Source organism: Eulemur rufifrons, chromosome 28, assembly GCF_041146395.1.
Source record: "Eulemur rufifrons isolate Redbay chromosome 28, OSU_ERuf_1, whole genome shotgun sequence".
Taxonomy (NCBI): Eukaryota; Metazoa; Chordata; class Mammalia; order Primates; family Lemuridae; genus Eulemur; species Eulemur rufifrons.
Window position 1 is genome coordinate 44873956 of NC_091010.1, and position 18596 is coordinate 44892551.

At 53.5% G+C, this 18596-nt stretch overlaps 1 protein-coding gene across 1 annotated transcript in view; it reads right to left on the reverse strand.

Annotated features, from left to right (window-relative positions):
- SLIT1 (slit guidance ligand 1) overlaps nt 1-10900 on the reverse strand; it is a 160137-nt gene extending 149237 nt beyond the window's left edge. The window contains exon 1 of the mRNA XM_069460854.1: nt 10423-10900. Within this exon, the coding sequence (XP_069316955.1) occupies nt 10423-10619 (197 nt within the window). The 5' untranslated portion in view covers nt 10620-10900. The remainder of the gene's footprint in view (nt 1-10422) is intronic.
- Nucleotides 10901-18596: the final 7696 nt, after the last annotated feature.

Below are 18596 nucleotides of genomic sequence, written 5' to 3' on the forward strand. Positions count from 1 at the left end.
TTCGCTACCGAGTCCCCACCATGATCTTGCCAATCCCCTTCCCAGATCTGGGGGCCACCCCGAAACTACAGCCCTGCAGCCAGGGCCCCACTGACAGCCTCCACACCCTCTGTCTGCCAGCCTGCTCTCCACTCACTGCCCGCCCGGGCCCCGAGAGGCCTCCTGCCCGCTAACTCCCTCACACCCAACTCTATTCACCACTCTCCACCCCCAGACCGGACACCCCGCTCCCTACTCAGCCTGCAACTTGGTTCCACCCCCCCAAACACATGCAGGCAGGAATCCATCACGGCCAATTTGCCTTTATGGCCCACTGCTAAGCACTGATGGGTGTTTTGTAGGTACCGAATGAATGTCTGACAAATACGTCAATGAATGAAAGAAACCAGGCCATATTAAGCTGTATAGAGCAGTATTCAAATTTAAAAACCAAACACCAACATGTCTCAGAGCCTCAAGATCCGAGGACTCAGCTCATGCACCAGCCAGCTGTCTGACCCTGGGAGGTGGCTCCACCTCTCTGAACCATCTCCTCTGCCAAGCTGGGGCAAGTCATCGCTTCCTCCCAGGACTGTCATGAGGAGTAAAGAGGGGACATGGGAAAGCCTCTCCCTCTGAGCCTGGTGGGTAGGTTGGGCCTCTTCTGTGGCTCTTCACAGCCCTCCCCTTCTGCCATTCCCCGAGGGCCCAGGCTCCCTTCCCCATCCACGGGCTCCTGCCCTGTGCCCACCTGCCCCTACACTGCAAGCAGCTTCCCCCTTGGAGCTCCTGTGCTGGGCCTCTCCCTGGCAAACTTGCCCACCACCTACTAGCTCCCAGCCACCTGCCTCCCGCCTTCCCCTCCTCCCGGGAAACTTCTGCCCCCTTTGCCAGTGACACCCCCACCCCATCTCCTGTTCCAGAAGCTTTCCCTGGACCTCATCTTCAGATGAACTGACTGCTTTCCACACTGTTAACCCTCCTCTCTGTCTCCAAACTCCTCCTTTGGCTTTTGCAATAAATACCCCGCCCAGCTTTAAATCCACACACGTTCAGCCACTGCTCCCCGTGCAAAGCACACCGTGGGCACTCCTCCCACCTCTCCGCCACCTCCTCCTAGGCCACCTTCCCTTCCTCCTGCCCTCCTCGTGTGGGTAGAAGCCAAAGGCAGTCCTTGCAGGATGCCTTCAAGCAAACCCCAGCACCAAGCAGTGTTTCTCAGATTGTGTTCTGGGCACTCCGGAATCCCAATCTCCTGACTCACCTTTGCCAAAGATCCAGTGAATCAGCATCTCTCGGATGGGCCTGGGAATCTGCATTGTGTGCCGGCTTCCCAAGAGATTCTTATTCCCACCAAAGTTTCTGTTCTGTTGCCCTCCTGGGTTCGAACGCTTCCTCTGACCGTCCCCCCCCCCAAAACTGAACACTCTACAGAGCAACCCTCCCCGATCCCCACCTCTGGGGGTTCACACAGAGCTCAGCGGCAATTCACACAAAATATGCAAAAGTCAACTTCACAGCTTCTCCTGCAAGATCAGCTGCTCTCTCCTCAACTGTGCTCCAGGCACACGATCATTCTTTCTGGCTGGAGTCTTGCAGTCCCCACGACACTGCCACTTGTCCTCTGCTTCCAGCCAGGCCACTTCCTCCCATTCCTCAGCCTCTGCAGTAGCTCTAACTCTGTGATGATTCCTGCTGCAGATTCCTACAATGAATCACCACACACTAGTGGCTGAAAACAACACACATTTATTATCTTACAGTTCGGAGGTCAGAAGGCCAAACTCACTCTCACTGGGTTAAAGCCACGGTGGTGGCAGGACTGTGCGCCTTTCTGGGGGCTCGAGGGGAGAACCCATCTCCTTGCCTTCTCCAGCACCTAGACGCTGCCTGCGCTTCCTGCTCACGGCCCCTTCCCCAGCACTCCAACCTCTGTCTCCGTCATCGCATCTCCTGCTCCTGCCTCTGACCCTCCCGCCCCTCGCGCTGGGCCCCCCCAGATAACCCAGGCTCGTCCCCCCGTCTCAAGACCCTTACCTTCATCACATGTACAAAGTCCCCTTTACCATGTAAGGCAACACGTTTGGGGGTTTCGGGGATTAGGACATGGGCATCTTTGAGGGCTACAGTCAGCCTATCACAATGACCATATTTTCTAAAGCAAAGATCAGAACGCATGAAATGTCTTAGCAAAGGTTTAAAAAATAGAACTCATTGCACACAAATTTTTTGAGCACTGATTATGCACCAGGCAACAGGGATACAAAAATACAGGAGACACGGTCCCTGGCCTCAGACACGTCAAAACCAAACGTAGCCAGCAAGCAAACCACCTTATTAAAAAAGAATAAAATTCTCTTCCTTACAGAATATTTCCAACTAATAAATACAGAAAAAATGGGGGAAAATGAATTACAATTGAATAATAATTATTGCAGGAAGATCTATTAATGGATACTAAAGTTAGGAGGTGAGAATTAAAGGACAAACAGGGTATTACATGGTCTCAAAGTATCTCTCTTCAAATATTTATTAATTACAAATGGAAAGAAATTAACTTTACAGTGCAAAAACCTGGAAGACCCTACCTTAATTAACAAAGAGATTAATGATCAGCAATAAGACACACTGATGTCACCTACACACTGACCAGATGAGCTGGGAGGGGCACTTCACCTCTGTGGCATTCTTGACAAAAATGTCTAGCCTCAATCTAATCATGAAAAAAAATACCAGACAAACCCAAACTGAAGACCATTCTGCAAAATAATTGACCAGTACTTTTCAAAAGTGTCAAGATCATAAAGAGCAAGAGAAGACTAAGGAATTGTTGCAGATTGAAGGAGACTACGGAGCTATGATGACTAAACACAACGTGGAACCCTGGACCGGATCCTGGAATAGAAAAAGGACATTTGTGGAAAAACTGGTAAAGGCCAAATTAAGTCTGTAGCTCAGTTCATAGTATCATCGCAATGCTATTATTAATTTCTCAGTTTTAATAACTGTGCTGTGGTGACGAGAGATGTTAATGTTAGGGAAAGCTGGTTGAAGGGTATATGGGAACTCTTCAGACTATGTTTGCAATTTTTTTGTATGTCTAAAATTATTTTAAAATAATTTTTTAATTTTTAAAAATAGAGTAAAAATATAGCAATCACAGCAAAAATGCTGTCACAGAAAAGCCACAGGGCCCCCTTTCTATTTATTCTCCACTCCAAAGCCAGGCAACAGAATTTCTTAAAACACCATTTGCACTTGTCACTCTCCACTCAAAACCCCTGGGGGCAGGTGCTCGAAGGGTCTTGTCAAAAAGGACACAGGAGCAGCTTGAAGGGGCTCCCGTTGGCCAGATCTGGGACACTCTGAACATCAAAATAAATAATGATAGTGACAAATTCTAACTCAATGAATTACAAGTAGTCCCAGAGTCCATACTGATATAAACAGACAAGCAGATGGAGGAGAAGGGAAAGGTCTTACAGTAGAATGCCAACTAACAGAGGACAAGTGATGGAACTAGAAAATCATCAATAGGTGCTAAAGCTAGTAGACAAAAGTTTGATGGGGAACATGATATGTACATAGCCTCAAAGGACCTCCCCATGAATAACTTGTTAGTAACAAAGAGGAAAACAGTAACATCTCAGCAGAAAAGCCTGGCAGATATCAACTTACCAAGTGGTCAAAGCTAAAATCACCAATATTGGAACACACTGTCGTCATGTGCCTTCCAACATGCCATACTGAGACAGGCACAGTGTCATTTATTTAGCATTCCTGGCAAAAATGCATAACCTAAATGCAATCAGGAGGAAAGATGAGATAAGGCCAAACTGAGAGACAGTCTACAAAATAACTGGCCGAATTCATCAATAATGTCAGGGTCAAGGAAAACAAAGAAGTCAAGGCACTATTCCAAATTAAAGAAGATTAACAAGCCCTGACCACTAAATGTCACTTGTGATCCGAGGCAGGATTCTGGACCTGGGAAAAAATATCCCTAAAGGACACTGTTGGGACAATTGATGAAATTTGCATATGAACTATGGAGTAGACAACAGCATTGTACCAATGCTAAATTTTCTGATGTGGATAGCCTTATTGCTCTTAGAAAACATACACCAAAGTATTTCAAGAAAAAGGTTACACTGTCTCCAACCTATTCTTACATAGTTCAGAAAAAAATTACGTGTGTGTGTGTGTGTGTGTGTGTGTGCGCGCAATATATGAGAAAACAGATGGAAAAAACATTTGAAAAAAACAATTGAATCCGGATAAAGGATATACAGGAGTTCCTTACACTTTTGTAAATTTTCTGTAAGTTTGAAATTATAGCAAAATTAAAAGTTACAATGAGCACAAGGGATCTTTTCAGGTGATAAAAATACTCTAAAATGGGATTGTAGTGATGTTTGCACAACTCTATAAATTTATTAAAAATCATTGAACTGTTTTAAAAATGTAATATTACTGAAAGGTTTTACACACACATGTGCCCTCTGGCGGCTCCCCATTTCCCATCCCACGGCCTGGTGCCCCCCCTCTACTTTAATCTCCCCACTCCCAGAACTCACCAATGCACACCTTCAGCCCTCGGGGGGGTCCGATCCTCACTCTCCTTCCCAAGTATGTGGCACACACCTTCTGAACGCCCCAAAGCCCCTCACCTGCACTGCACCTCTCTACCTACCTCAGTGTTACCCACCTCCCCATCCCTGCAACAATGCACCCTCCTTCCCATCTCTCACTCCTCTCTAGCCACTCTCAGGGCCTCGTCTCCACTCTGATGGAGCACTGACCACGTGCCAGACGTCATTCCACGCACTTCACGTGGATGGTCTCAATTGAACTTCACAGCCCTGTAAGGTAAATGCGGTCATTGGTCCCATTTCACTGACGAGGAAATCGAGTCCCTAGTGAGTGGCCCAAGATCTCTCAGGTGGTTGTTGATGGAGCCAGGATTCAAACCCAGCCATTCTCACACCGAAGCCTGGGCTGGCAGCCGCTGTGCTCTCTGTCCCCTACGGACATCCTTACACATTTGTTCTTTCTCCCCTACCAGGACACAAGCTCCCGGAGGAGCAGGTCCACACCCTGACCGCTCACTCTCCACAAGGCTACGCACACTGCAGGTGCCCAACAGCTGTCTGTCCGCCACAGGCTGGGTTCCAGAAAGGAGAGGAGGGGGTCGCCAGCTCCATCAAAAAGAGAAGCCAATTCTCCACCCCCCAGCACAGCCCAGCTCCCTGGCTACTGCCCAAGGCCCGGCCGTCATCTGCTCTGGGTAATAAGTATTTGTATGGCGATAATTACAGCATTTGGGAAGAAAATCCCATTAAGCAAGAGCCCTGCCGAGCTGCTAATGCCGGCACAGAACTGGAGGCGGCAACTCCGCCAAGCGCCTGTCTGCTCCCAATAATGCAGGAGCTGCCTGTCCCCGCCGCCCCTCGCCCGGCCCCAAAAGAGCACGGCCGCCCCTGCTGGCAGCCTCGGGCAGCCTGGGCCACCAACAGCCAGCCCTGGCCCGGGGAGCAGGCACCCAGGAAGGGCAGCGTGCTGGCCAGTGTGCTCCAGGACTCCCAATGGTTGCCTGGGCAGGGAAGAGGAGGGCCACACCAGGACCAAGCAATGAGTGACACCCATTCCCCTCACGTCCCTGCAATTCTCTGTCACCTTAATAACAATCCTAATAATACTATTTACTGGGCACTCACTGTCTGCCAGGCCCAGTGCAAAGTGCTCCTGCGAGCATTACCGCATTTAATCCTCACGGCCGCCCTGGGAAGCAGGTCCGAGCGTCATCCCCACTTACCAGCTAGGAAATAGGGGTTCTGAGAAGTCACGCTTTCCTCCGGAGCACTTATCGCAGCTTGCAATTACGTGTTTATTCTACATTCTGTTGTTCATCTCTATCTCCCCCGCTGGACTAAAACTAGGGCTTCTGTTTCTGCTCGGCACTATTCACTCGGCACAATGCAGGCATCAATAGGCAGCTATCTGTTGAATGAGGGAATTAAACCCCACGGCTTGCCCCAGGTCCCCCCAGCTGCTGAGGGGCAGAGGGGGCTAAACACCCAAGCAGCCTGGCTCCAGAGCTGTGCCATCGCCACATCCGCCCTGCAGCGTCCCTGCTCCCTGGCTCCAACCACAAGGGGAGGCGGCGGAGATGCCCAGGTGCAGTGGATGAGCACTCTGAGCACGCCGACTCGGGGAGCGCCGCTTGCAGCACAGCTGAAACTCAAATCCTTCCCTCCCGGGCCGGCTTCTGCCCCGCCTGCACCCGCAAGCCTCTAGCTCCAGCTTCTCAAATAATAACAGTAATGTCCTACTGTTTGAATCACAAAGCATTTCCACAAACGTGGCCTGAGTGAATCCTTGCAAAGGCCCTATGAGGTAGTATCCATTATCCCCAAAGGCCGAGGGAGGGTGACGCCAGCCATGTGCCAGCATGGCCCCTTAGCTCACTACTCCTCGCTCTCAGCCTGCACAGCTGTGGGCATCCCTTTTACAGAGGGGAAGCTGGGTCTCAGGGCAGGGGGAGGGGCCACTCTGGGGTCCTGACACCAGTCATTCAGAGCCCAGCAATAAGCTCCGTGCATGGCGAGCACACCAAAGCCTAAGCGAGCAGGAAACACTCGCCCCGCCAGGAGGCGATCCCCTGTGCACACAGGTCTCTGCGGCAGGGCACTACAGTGGCCTGCTCAGGGAGCCCAGGCCAGCCAGGCCCTGATGGCAGATGTGGCTTCAGCAGCCCCTGACCTCACGCACCACAGCTGCTGTCTAATCAGTATTTGGAATTCCAAACAGGCTCCCCAGACCCTCCGCCTCGGGGTGCCCTGGTCAGTCTTCCTTACATGTGACCACCCAGCCTTGGTTGAACGGGACCTCCAGACTCAGGGGGTTGAGTCGGAGAAGGTGTGGGCCTCCCAGGCCTCTACAGCATGCACGGAGCTAGGCAGGGTGGACCAACTGGAGAGGAGGCAAGGGACACAAAGAGGATGGCAGGAGAGCAGGCCCGTGACCTGGGGGGCAGCAGAATGTGCTGGGCCTGGGGGTAAGCAGGGGCCAGCAGGCCCTCCCAGGGGCCCTGCCTGCCTGTCCCGCTCCCTGGGTGATCTGCCGTAGGGCTAGAGAGATGCATCCACAGGGGGACCTGCAGCAAGCCTAGAACACAAGTGCCCGGGGTGGCGATGGACCATGTCCACACATCCTACACTCTCTTGTCACACTCTCCTGGACAACCTAATCCGAAAGACTTTTTAGATTTAAAAAAAGAAAAAAACCCAACTGTGGAAGAAAAAAAGTTAACAGCGGCTGTGGCTGGGTCCCTCTGTGCCTGGGTCCTACAAAGAGATGAAGCTTCCCAGGCCTCCTCCACCACCTCCCCCAGCCCTGCTCTGTATTTTAATTGTTCCGTTACAGTGAATTATTTAGCATTCCTTCCCCACCCGGCCCACCAGCCCCACAGCCCCTCTGGCCGAACCAATTTCCTCCGCAGCTCTGGGGCCTACCCAACCTCTTCCCAGAAGTCCCCGCAGCAAACCAATGACAATTTCTTTCCACTTGGGGGGACAGGCTTGGATCTGGAGTTATGGAATATATAATCATAAAGTTGCCGGGCCTCACAGGCTGCTGCAGGAACTGCCCAAAGGACAAAAGACAAACGCACAGCTGCAGTCTATAAAAATTGCACGGCCTCGGAAGAAGCCGCTGTTTCAGGCTCTGATACTGCACGACACCCATATTGATCAGAGAGCACTTGCCACGGTGATTTCGAGTCGGCCTGGGCTCGCACCAGGGCCTCCCTCAGGATGTTCTCGAGCTGCCGGGTGAAAAGGCAGCTCCCTCTGCTTCCCCAACCCCAGAGGCTTTGCCTCCCCCACCCCAGGACAACTCATCCCTGGATTCCAACTCGGAAGTCCCCAAAGGAAAAGCCTTCCTCACCTTTCCCAACCTCCCTTCCCCACCTGGAGTCTCATCACACCTACCAGCCGCAGCATGTTTCAGACCCAGGCACAAGCTAGTCCATTTGCCCGCATCGCACCACGGTGCTCACCGTGTCCCGCGGCCTGGACTGCCTGCCCTCTCTGCTTGGCAAAATCCCACCCTACCCTGATAAAAAGGCCCATCTTCTGAGACATCCCTTCACCCCAGAAAAGGGCTCCTCACCCCACTGTTTCTTACAGCCCATTCCCAAGGCTGCCTGGCCCTCTTCTGAGAGCTCACAGTCAGGGGTCCCCTGCCCAGTCCTCTAGACCACATGCCCCTTGAGAGCAGGGACAGGCTCACTCACTGCTGACGCCTCAGCACCAAGGGCAGTTCTCGGCTCATAAACATTTGCTGGTTAAAATAAGGAGACTCCTCTCCCTACCCTATCCTAATGATGGCTCTCACTCAGCATCAGAACACGCCAGGCACTTATTTATCTTCCATCCTCACAAAAACCAGAGATCTTATGTATCCCCAGCCCCATTTTCCTGACGGAAAGCAGCTAAGACTCAGAGAAGTTAAGTAACTTGCCCAAGGTCACACAGCCAATAAGTGACAAAGCTGGGGCTTCAACCCAGGCAGTGTAACTCCTGGAGCCCCAGCTCTTTCCTCGGTACTAGGAAATTTCACCTACATCTCACTCTGATCACAAAAGAGCTACGGAGTTCATGGAAGTCAAAACAGACACTGTCCTAAACACAGAAGGTGGTGAGAAAGCAAGGATGGAGGAGATGACTTCAAGATTCAAGATCCAAAAGCAAAGGAGAGAGGCTAATGTGTCTCAGATCTAGGCTGCTCCCGGGGTAACAGCTGCAGAAGAAATGCCCCAGTGGACAAGGCAAGGGGAACAGGAAGTAGGTCCAGAGGGAACAGGCATGGAGCGTGACCAGGCCACCTCAGGGTCCTCTAGATAGATTTCTGACCCTCAGTTCCTCTCCAGATCCACACAGAAGAATGCACAGTCTGCCCCAAGGAAACTTGGTTTGGCCCCACCTCTCCCCTCCCCCACCATCTCTCCGCAGCCCCACAACACACGTGCACTCACACGCACTCTCGCACACACATCAGTTCCCATCTAGACTGCATCGAGACTGTAAATTCTCCTGTAAATACTCATCCAAGTACTCATCCAAGAAGAGTCTAGTGCAAATGTGCGCTCACTAATTACTGGCCTGGGTGCAGAGTTTGATCCAGGAGACAGCTCTCCCCAGTGTCAGGTTTCTGTCTCTGACCAGCTGGGAGCCATGGAAATGTGCTCAAAAGTTATCAAAATATGTATGCCTTTCCTGAGAGCCACTGCAGTCGCCGAGGCATGTGGGAAGGAGTAGGTAGGTTTCAAAGGAGCCGGCAGCCTCTCCAAAGCCCTGTTCAAAAACCTCCTGGTGCAGTCACCTCTGTGAGCAGTACAAAGGCCCTGCATGTGACCAAAATCTATACACACGGCCTACGTACAGGACTCTCATGGCCTCGTACTACTGAGGTGGCCCCATGATACTAGGAATTCACACAGACACACATTCTGCAGGAGAATCACAGAAAACAAATTATAGAGGTCTGTAAACACACACACACACACACACACACACACATCCTACAAAGCTCAGTGGGTCTAGAAGGGTCCAGTTTCCTCAAGAATTCAGAAGTGAGAGAGAGAAGGAGAAGAGAAATGCTGTTTTTTATGACTCATCATGGTCAATGTCTTTAACCTTGTGCCTCCTGCTCCAAGCTCCTGACCTCTTGACATTATTCATGGGGCTCCCCTTCCAGGACACCCCTCTCCCTCTCTGGGTGCTGAATGTTACCTACCCTGTGCCCCAAACCCAAAGCCCTCAGGTCCTATTGTCTGCCCGGCTTGGGGATGGCTGGATGCCAGGGAGGGTGAGGTGGAGGACCAAGGCCTGACACCTGCAGGGGAAGAATCCTCAGGGCTCTGGGGCAAACAATGGCGAGGAAGGGGGAGACCAGAAACTTCACCTCCATCCCACCCTGCCGCCCATCACCAGGCAGCGAGGCCTGGGAGCTAGAAATCCACACAACTGGCTCCCGACACAGCCAGAGCCCCATGTGCCCAAAAGGAGACATTGTGCCTGGCGAGTGTGGGAAGCGTCCCTCCTGGGTGCCAGGAAGGCTTTCTGGCACCAGGTCCCCCGCACCCCGGAGGAATAAAGTGCTGGCGCAGTGGGAAGGGCCTGCCGGTGCGGCGCGCAGGGTGCAGGTGTGAGGTCGGGAGCTGACAACCCCAAGGGCCCTTTGGATCCCGGAGAAAGGGAAACAGCAGAGCTCCTGGCTGCGGGCTCCTGGCTCGGAAGAGACCGTGGCAGGCACCGATCCGTCTGTGAGCTGGAGAGCCCGGGCACCAACGGTCCTGTCCCCACCCCCAGCCCTGAATTGCGTCTTGGGGAGAGGATGACCTCGGGGGTCGCTGCGGCCAGGGCTAGGGGCCATACTCACAGGCGCTCGGTGTTCCGTGGGATGTTCTTGGGGATGGCCTGCAGCCCGGTGCCGTGGCAGTCCACCGTGGTGCCCGTGCAGGTGCAGAGGGCGGGGCACGCCGTGGCACCCAGGCGCCACGCGGCTGCCCACAGCAGCAGCCAGAGCTCGGGCCGGACCAGCCCCGCCGAGGATCCCCACCCGGGCGTCAGCGCCATGGTGCCCTCACCGCGTCCCGCTGTGTGCCAGACGGCGGCAGCCGCTGACCATCCCCGTCCGGGGCCGCCTCCAGGTGCAGTCCCGGGGCAAAGCCACCAAAGAGCCTGCGGGCTGGTGCGCTGCTCTTGCGGGCTGGGAGGCACCTTGCTCCGCCAAGCGACGGCGCCTGTGCGCGGACGGAGGGAGGGCGCCTTGGGCGGAGGGCGCTCGGCTCCTCTCCTGTTTCGCTGCCTGCGTCTCCTCTCCCTCCCTCCAGCTCCCAACTGACTGCTGCGAAGAGGAAAATGGGCAGGCCCCGCGCGCGCACGCACCCCGCGCACACACACACACACACACACACACGCTCACACACACACACACACGCTCACACCCACAGGCTCGCTCCCACCCGGCAGTCATCCATCAATCGAAAAGCACACATCCAGGGCCAGGCTCCTCCCCGACCCCCCGCCGCCCCCTCCTCCCGACCACCCCTCGGCCGCAGCAAGCCGCGTACAGTTTCAAAGGTGGAACCTCCGCGGCGCCGCGGCGGGCAGGGGGCTGCCCGGGAGGGGAAGGGTCCGGGGTCCGGGCTGTACACACACACACACACACACACACACACAAACACGCTCACGCACAGTGCGAGGATGCACACATTTAAACGCAGGCACCCCAGTACCCAGGGCCCCAGCTGCTGGTCCAGAGGGGGGAGGGGATCTTATTTAGCCGCTTGGACGCCTTCCCTGGGCCACAGACACGCTTTCCCCGACGGCAGAAGCGCCCCCCAGGCCCCAGCGGGCTTGCTTTGTCAATTCTTGGTGAAGGGAAGCCCGGCGCACAGGTGGCATCTCCAAGCCGCCTATCTTACTTAGCGTGGGACCTTGAAACTGGAGCCTGGGGTGGGGTGGGGGGACAAAAGCCCTAGACCAAGTACAGTCTCCCCCTTCCCCAGTCCCTCAACACATGTTCTCTGCCAAGATGGCAGCACCTACTCCTATTTGTTTTCTATTGATTGGGTTTTTCACCCTGTGTAGTATGACCTAACCACCAACACCACGCCCGGCACCAGCCCGCACCCAGGAGGAGAATGGCCCTGACTCCGTGTTTGCCCAGCAGGGCCTGTTTCTACCATACAGCTACTGGCTTCTTCCCTGGCTGTGAGAGTCGGGCAGGGTATCAATGGGAGTTGGAAATCCGGCAAACATCTCCCTCCACTCATGCCAGTGTTCCTCCATTTCTGACAGGTGAAAATGAAAATTCAGTCCAGTGCGGGCATCAGAGGAGACGGAACCAGCTGGAACAGAGCTGGGCAGCCAGCTTGGGAGGGAAGCACCACAGGCCACCTATATTAGTCCCAGGCCTCACACCCCACTGGGCAGGGACTTTCTGCACCCTGAGGCAGGCATGGACATGCGTGTGAATGGGAACTCCAGGGAGGGGAGAAAATTCTCCTCAACCCCGGAAAAGATGAAGGACCTCCCCAAAACCATGGACACTGTGGCTTGCTGGGGCTCTTCAGGACCAGGCATTGTCCATCATCCGGGCCCCTGATGTCCGACTGCCACAGCCTGGCACACGGAAAGGGCTGAGAAGATCAAGATGTGCCTCCCCTCACAGGGGCAGGGTCCGGTCCCAGAGGTGCGGGGCCAGGGAGGACGTTGCTAGGCCTTGCAAGATTAAAGCTTTATCACCCACCAGGCACCCAAGGCTCAGGGTTTTTCTTTGTTTTTCTTTTCCATCTTGATGAACATTTTGCAGTGTCCCTACTGTCATGGCACAGGTAGAACTGTGGCCAGTATGCACAACTTTCACGGCTGATTTTACCGGCTTTTGACAGTTCTTTTGAAAGTTTGCACACATCCCAGTCCATGAGCTCCATCAACTCAACAACTCAGGGGGAGGGGGCTTTCTCAGGGGTACCTGTGTGCTATGACACAGGGAACCTTCCCACAAATCAGGCAGAGTCTGACAGGGCCTCCTCTTCCCTCCTCACCAGCTCCTGCTCCTGCTCCACGGGGCCCTCCCAGCAGCCTGGGGCAGAGTTAAATCCGCTTCGCTTTGCTTTGTTTATCCCCTCCTAGCTGGAGCTGTTCACACATATTGCTCCTTGTCCACACTCCTGGGCCAGAGCCCCATCCCACCCTGCCCGCCCCTGGCTTCCTCACTTCCTCACTTGGGCACTTGTCCCAGCACCTGGCACTTAGTAGGCCTGTCACAGACAGCACTCAGACAGTTGGAGTCTCCAGCCTTCCACCCCAGCGGTACCTCCCTGGCCCATGACCTTGGAGGGTCCCTGGGAAGCCAGGACCCATGTGGGGAAGGGAGAAAGTGTTGATTAGCTGGGCTGCACGCCCTGAGGTCCTCAGAGTGGCAGGGTGAAGGGGCGTGAGGAAGGGTGGGTGTGGGTAGGGGGTACACGATCAGCCCTGCCTGTGGCTCCCAAGAGCCAGCCCCTGCCCTAGAAACTTCCAGACTAGCCTGGACAGTGAATCCCACGCAGGCCCTGAGCCAAGTTGTCACTGCCTGGCAAAGCCTGGCCTCTCCTTTGAAGAGAGGGAAGGAAGGAGGGCCCCCTCAGACCCAGGACAAAGGCTCCCCCAACAACCCGTCACGGGAGGCCCTGCCCCAGCAGCCGGGCAGCCCCCAGCTTGGCGCCCCTCCCCAGCTCCCCCACCCCAGAACCTGGCCAGCTCCCCAACTCGGGAGGCAGCTCGCCATGAATGAACGCAGCTCATTAGCGGTCCCAGCACATTTACTCGTTAAACAACCGCCTGGCCAGCCGCACACCCCCAACCCCCCCATGCGTTTTCAATTTCCTCTCCCATGCCCCTCCCTCTGTTGGGTCCCCCCACCCCCTCCCTACAGCCAGGCCACCTGCTCCCTCTGCACGGGTGGGGAGGAGGCAGGCCTGGTGCGTGGCTTCTGCCAGAAATGCTCCACCAAGCCTGGCTCTGCCCACCCGCCACCAGCAGCGCAACCCCCAGGAGGGAAACTTGGCGTTGGGTCTCCCCATCCCAGCAGTGTGAGTCTCCCCTGAGTCCCCTCAGCCATGTGTGCCCGGGAGTTGAGGGCCACCTCCTGCCTATGACTAGGGGAGAAGTCGCGCTCCTTCCAGCTTCTGCACAGGTCCTCTCCCCACCTCCACCAGCCCCTTGTGGAGCGACAAGAAGGCAGAGAAGCTGGGTGAGGCTGAGGAGCACTGGGTGGTGGGTTCCAAACTGCAAGAGGCGAACGGGAGGCAGAATGCCTGCCCTAGGCATCGCTGGGTACCACTCACTGAGTACCTGTGTACCATGCACATGGTACTGGAACTCAGTGATTCTGCCCGGCATAAGGACGGCCCTGGCTCTCAGTGAGCTCACAGTCCCGCAGAGACACAGAAAGAGGAAACAGGAAAGCCCACTCAGCATGATAACTTTGGTTATAGGGAATAAGGAATCGCAGAGAATCCAGAATGAGGGGCACAGAGTGGAAGAGGAGGCGCTTGAGCCAAGTCTTGAGGGATACACAGGCATTGGCTGGGCAGCAAAAGAGGAAGAAAGGCTCTCCCGGCAGAGAGAACTGCATGAGGCAGGGCACACGGACCCGGAGCAGCATGCTCAGCAGCTGAGCTTTGGCAAGTCCAGCAGGGCTGGGGCACAGGAGGAGGTTACAGAGGGGACGGGAGTGCAGCCCAGACTCTTTACCGGGCTTCAGCACCCCCGGCCTGGCCCTGTGCTCAAACACATGGCTGTGTGTGTCTGTGCTGGGAATGCACTGTCTCTGGAACCAGTGCCTTCAGCACCTGGTTGCTTCCAGGCAGCAACGGACAGTTTCGACATACGTTTCTTTTCTATGGACTGGGTTTTTCACCCTGTGTAGTATGACCTAACCCCGATACCACCACCACCAATACATTTTGTCCACCCCGCTGGGGTGCTTAGTATACATGCTGATCCCTATGACCCCCCCCCCAGACCTTCCTAGTCACTGTTCCAAGCTGGGGGGCTGGGGAGAGGCAGCGCTGAGCGTGAGGAGGTGTGACTCTGATGCAGGTGGTTCCAGAGACTGTGCTCTAAGAACCAAGGCCTGGTGTACTGAGTTAATGAGTCTGAACTTAGACCAGAAAACTCTGGAGAGCCATTGAAGGGAGGGGCCTGGCAAGGACAAAGGGTCTGAGGCCCACCTGCCTTCCTCCTCTGCAGGATCCACACACCATAAGCAAGGATAAGGCACAGAAAAGAGAAAGACAGTCAGGCTAGAGTCAGGGGGAAGACAGGATGTCAGAGCTGGAAGGGGATTAAGAAATCATCGAATTCAAATGCCATCACACAGTTAGGGCCATAGAAGTGATGCAGCCAGCCTAAGGAGTTGCAGCCGTGGGCCGTGCATGGGGCCACATACCTGGGTAGAGTGCAGCATCCAATCCATCCTGGGCAGCCCTCTTGACCTTGCTACCCACAAGGGGACTAAGAAACCAGGAGCCCCTGGGAGGTCTGTGCTAGCAGGACTCTGGGTATTTTAGCTTTAGTCTCTAACCCCCTGGATATGCTCAGATTTGGAGGAGGCTGGATTGTGCGAGGCTCTCAGTGACAAAGCCTACAGCAGGGACAAGCTCTTACACTTAAGATCAAGTGGCTGTTATAGCCCAGAGGCCACCATATGCATCCAGGACAACTCCGGCAAATAGAAGCACTGGAAGTAGGAGAGAAGTGCGGGGGGGGGGGGGGGGGGAGGAAGGAGAAAAGAGAGGGAGAAAGCATGCAACAGAGCCCACGCTGGCAGCAGCTGTCCCTCATTCCCCAGATCACCTGCGAGCCCAGCACTGGGAATTTAAGAGATCTGTGCTGGGGGTTCATTGGTTTTTTTTGTATCTTTTTTGTAATTTTCATCAAACTTAAAAAGTTTTCAACCTTTAGTTATTCACATTGTTTTTCCTGTTCCCTCCTCTCTTTCTTCTCCTCCAGGGACCCCACTTACCCATGTATCAGGCCACTTGACATGGTCTCATAGCACGTTGATTCCTTGTTCAGTTTTTTGCATCCTTGTTTCTCTCCATGCTTCATTTTGGTGAGTTTCTATTGTTGTGTTGTCATGTTCATTATTTTTTCTTCTACATTATCTAATCTGCTATTAATCCCATCCCGTACAATTTTTATCTCAGGCTTTGCAGTTTTCATATCCAGAAGATCTGTTTGCGTCTTTTTTGTGTCTTCCATGTATCTTCTTAGCATGCTTATTTTCTCTCTACCTTCTTGTATATATGGAATATAATCGTTATACTTATATCCACTAATTTTAAGTATCATTTCAGGGTCAGTTTTGATTGATTGATTTTTCTCTTCTCTTCATTATGGGTTACATTTTCTTACTACAGTAGTTACCCCTTATCTCGAGGGGATACATTTCAAGACCCTCTGTAGATGCCTAAAAATGCAGATAGTGTCAAACCCTATATATGCTATGTTTTTTCTACATGTACATACCTATGATAAAGTTTAATTTATAAATTAGGCACAGTAAGACATTAACAACAACAATAATAATAAAATAGAACAATTATAACAATATACCGTAATAAAAGTTGCCTGAAGGTAGTCAGTGTCTCTCTCTCTCTCTCTCTCTCTCTCTGTCTCTCTCAAGATATCTTATTGTACCAAACTGCAGGTAATTGAAACCACGGACAGTGAAACCTTGGATGGGGAACTGCTGTACCTCATATCCCGGTAATTACAGATTTGATGCCAGACATTGTGGGTTTTACCTTGTGGGGTGCTGGATATTCTTGTATTTTTAAAAAATATTCTTGTGCTTTGTTCTGGAAGAGTCAAGTTACTTGGAAACAGTGTGATCCTTTTGAGGCTTGTCTTTAAGCTTCCTTAAGCAGGACCAGAGCAGCCCTTAATAGGGCTGATTTCCCACTGCTATGGCAGTACCCTTCTAAATACTCTGCCCGAGGCCCTGTGAATTAGCAGGTCTCTACACTGGTTAGTGGGAACGTCAGCTACTCCCAACTCTGCGGGAGCTCCCAGGATTGTTCTGCCTGCTCCTCTTGGGTAGGTCTTTCCCACTTGTACACGTGCACTGATCGGTTCTCAGCTGAAGACTGAGGGGAGGAGGAGGCGGCACAGCAGGGAAGAACCGTCCGCAAATCCCTAGCTGTTTGTTCTCCCCAGGCAGCAGTTTCCTCCTGTCTCCCCTGAGCACTCTCGCCACCTCCCTGGGCACCCAGCTCTGACCCCCCAACTCAGGTGATGCCGGATTCCATCAGGGCTGGGGGGCCTCTTGCTCTGTGGGCTGGAAACCCTCTCTGGGCTGCAAGCTGGGGCGATTATAGGGCTCATCCCACTGTTTCCCTCTCTCAGGGATCACTGTCCCACACTACCAGTTGCCTATTGTCCGAACATAGTTGTTTCATGATTTTTTTCCTGGTATTTTTAGTTGTTTAAGGCAGGAGGGTAAATTTGGCCCATTACACCATCTTGGCCAGAAACAGAAGTTTGCAAGAGATTTTTAACAACACTCTGTGCCCTCTAAACATCCCCAATGTGCTGGGGAGAGACAGTCAAGGAAACAGACAATCACATGACTCTGACAAGTGCCCTAAAGCTGGCCAGAGAGGAAAGGACCTCAGCCGCACAGGGCTTCTCTCAGTTTATGAAGCACCTAACGCTCTTTGTGCACCCAGTCCTGTGCTAGGAGGCCCTTCCCGCCATTCTCAGCCTGGCTTGCACCCTGCAGGCCTCTGCTGCGGCAGCACCCCCTCAGGGAGCCTGCAGCCCCCTGCCCTGCTACGTGATCTCAGGGTTCCTTCCTGGGCCGCCCTTCAGAGCACTTGATACTGCCATTTGTAATTTCTTGTTTACCTACTATCTCTCCTGCCTTCCAGGCTGAAGATCCATGCATATAGGTTTGCATCTGTCTTGTTCCTTAATACCTTGTTCAGGGCCTGACACATAGAAAATGCTGAGTGAGTATTTTTTACTGGCGCATAGGGCGGTCATTCAGGGGATGGAGTGATCTTGAGAATAAAGGCGCAGAAAAGACAGCTCTCTTGTCTATGTCAGAGAGCAATGAAGAGGCACATTTGACTCGAGAGAGAATTCCTTCGAGAACTCCCCAGGGGAACAAATGAGATTATGAGACTGGGAAGGGGTGGGGGTTGCAGGGAGCCTGAAGGCCAGGCTGAGACACTGGGATGTAATCCTGGGGGCATTAGTGCACCATTGGACAGTTCTGAACAGTCACCACATGGCACAGGCTGGGGTCCCTGGTAAGAGCCTCTGGAACGGAGAAGAGCTTTCAGAACCTTCATTAGGGACTGCCGTTAGAATCACTGTCTCTGGAAGGGAGAGGAAAGAGGCTGGAATGGGCAGAGGGTGTTGGGCTGTAATGCCATCTCAGCGGAAGCCTCCGTCAGCTCTACAGGAAGTTTTAAAGATGAGATGACACTTTGGAGCTGTCCCAAGTTGTGGCGAGTGTGCTGGGCCTTTATCCAGTAGCATTGACCAGTTGTTGGATGGGGGCTGCCCCAGCGAAGAAGTGTAACCTTGGGCAGGGCAATATTGTTCCACTACGGGCAACCCCCAGTGAGGGCTGACAGCTGGGGGCCATCCCCAGGAAGCTCTTGCAACAGGTGGAGGCTAAGTTTTTCATTCCCAGAGGTGAATCCAGGCATTCCACCACACCCTGGGCACAAATAGAACGTAAGGGGCAGGGTAGGAGGCAAGGGGAGCCCACAGGAGGGACAGGTAACCTAAGGGATGGAGGAAGCCTTCCCACAGCTGAGATCTAAAGGATGATCAGGAATGAGCCAGTCAAGCAGGAGCAAGGCAAGAGTGTTTCAGTCAGGGGAACAGAGTACGGGAAGGCCCAGAGGCAGGAACAGGCACAGCCCCTTTCGGCAGGACGAGAACTACATATTCAGGAGGGAGCTGGTACAGACCCTGACCAGGGAAGCCATCTGGTATGTTAAGCTGTGGAGTGAGACACGATCCATTTCCTGTCCTCCACTT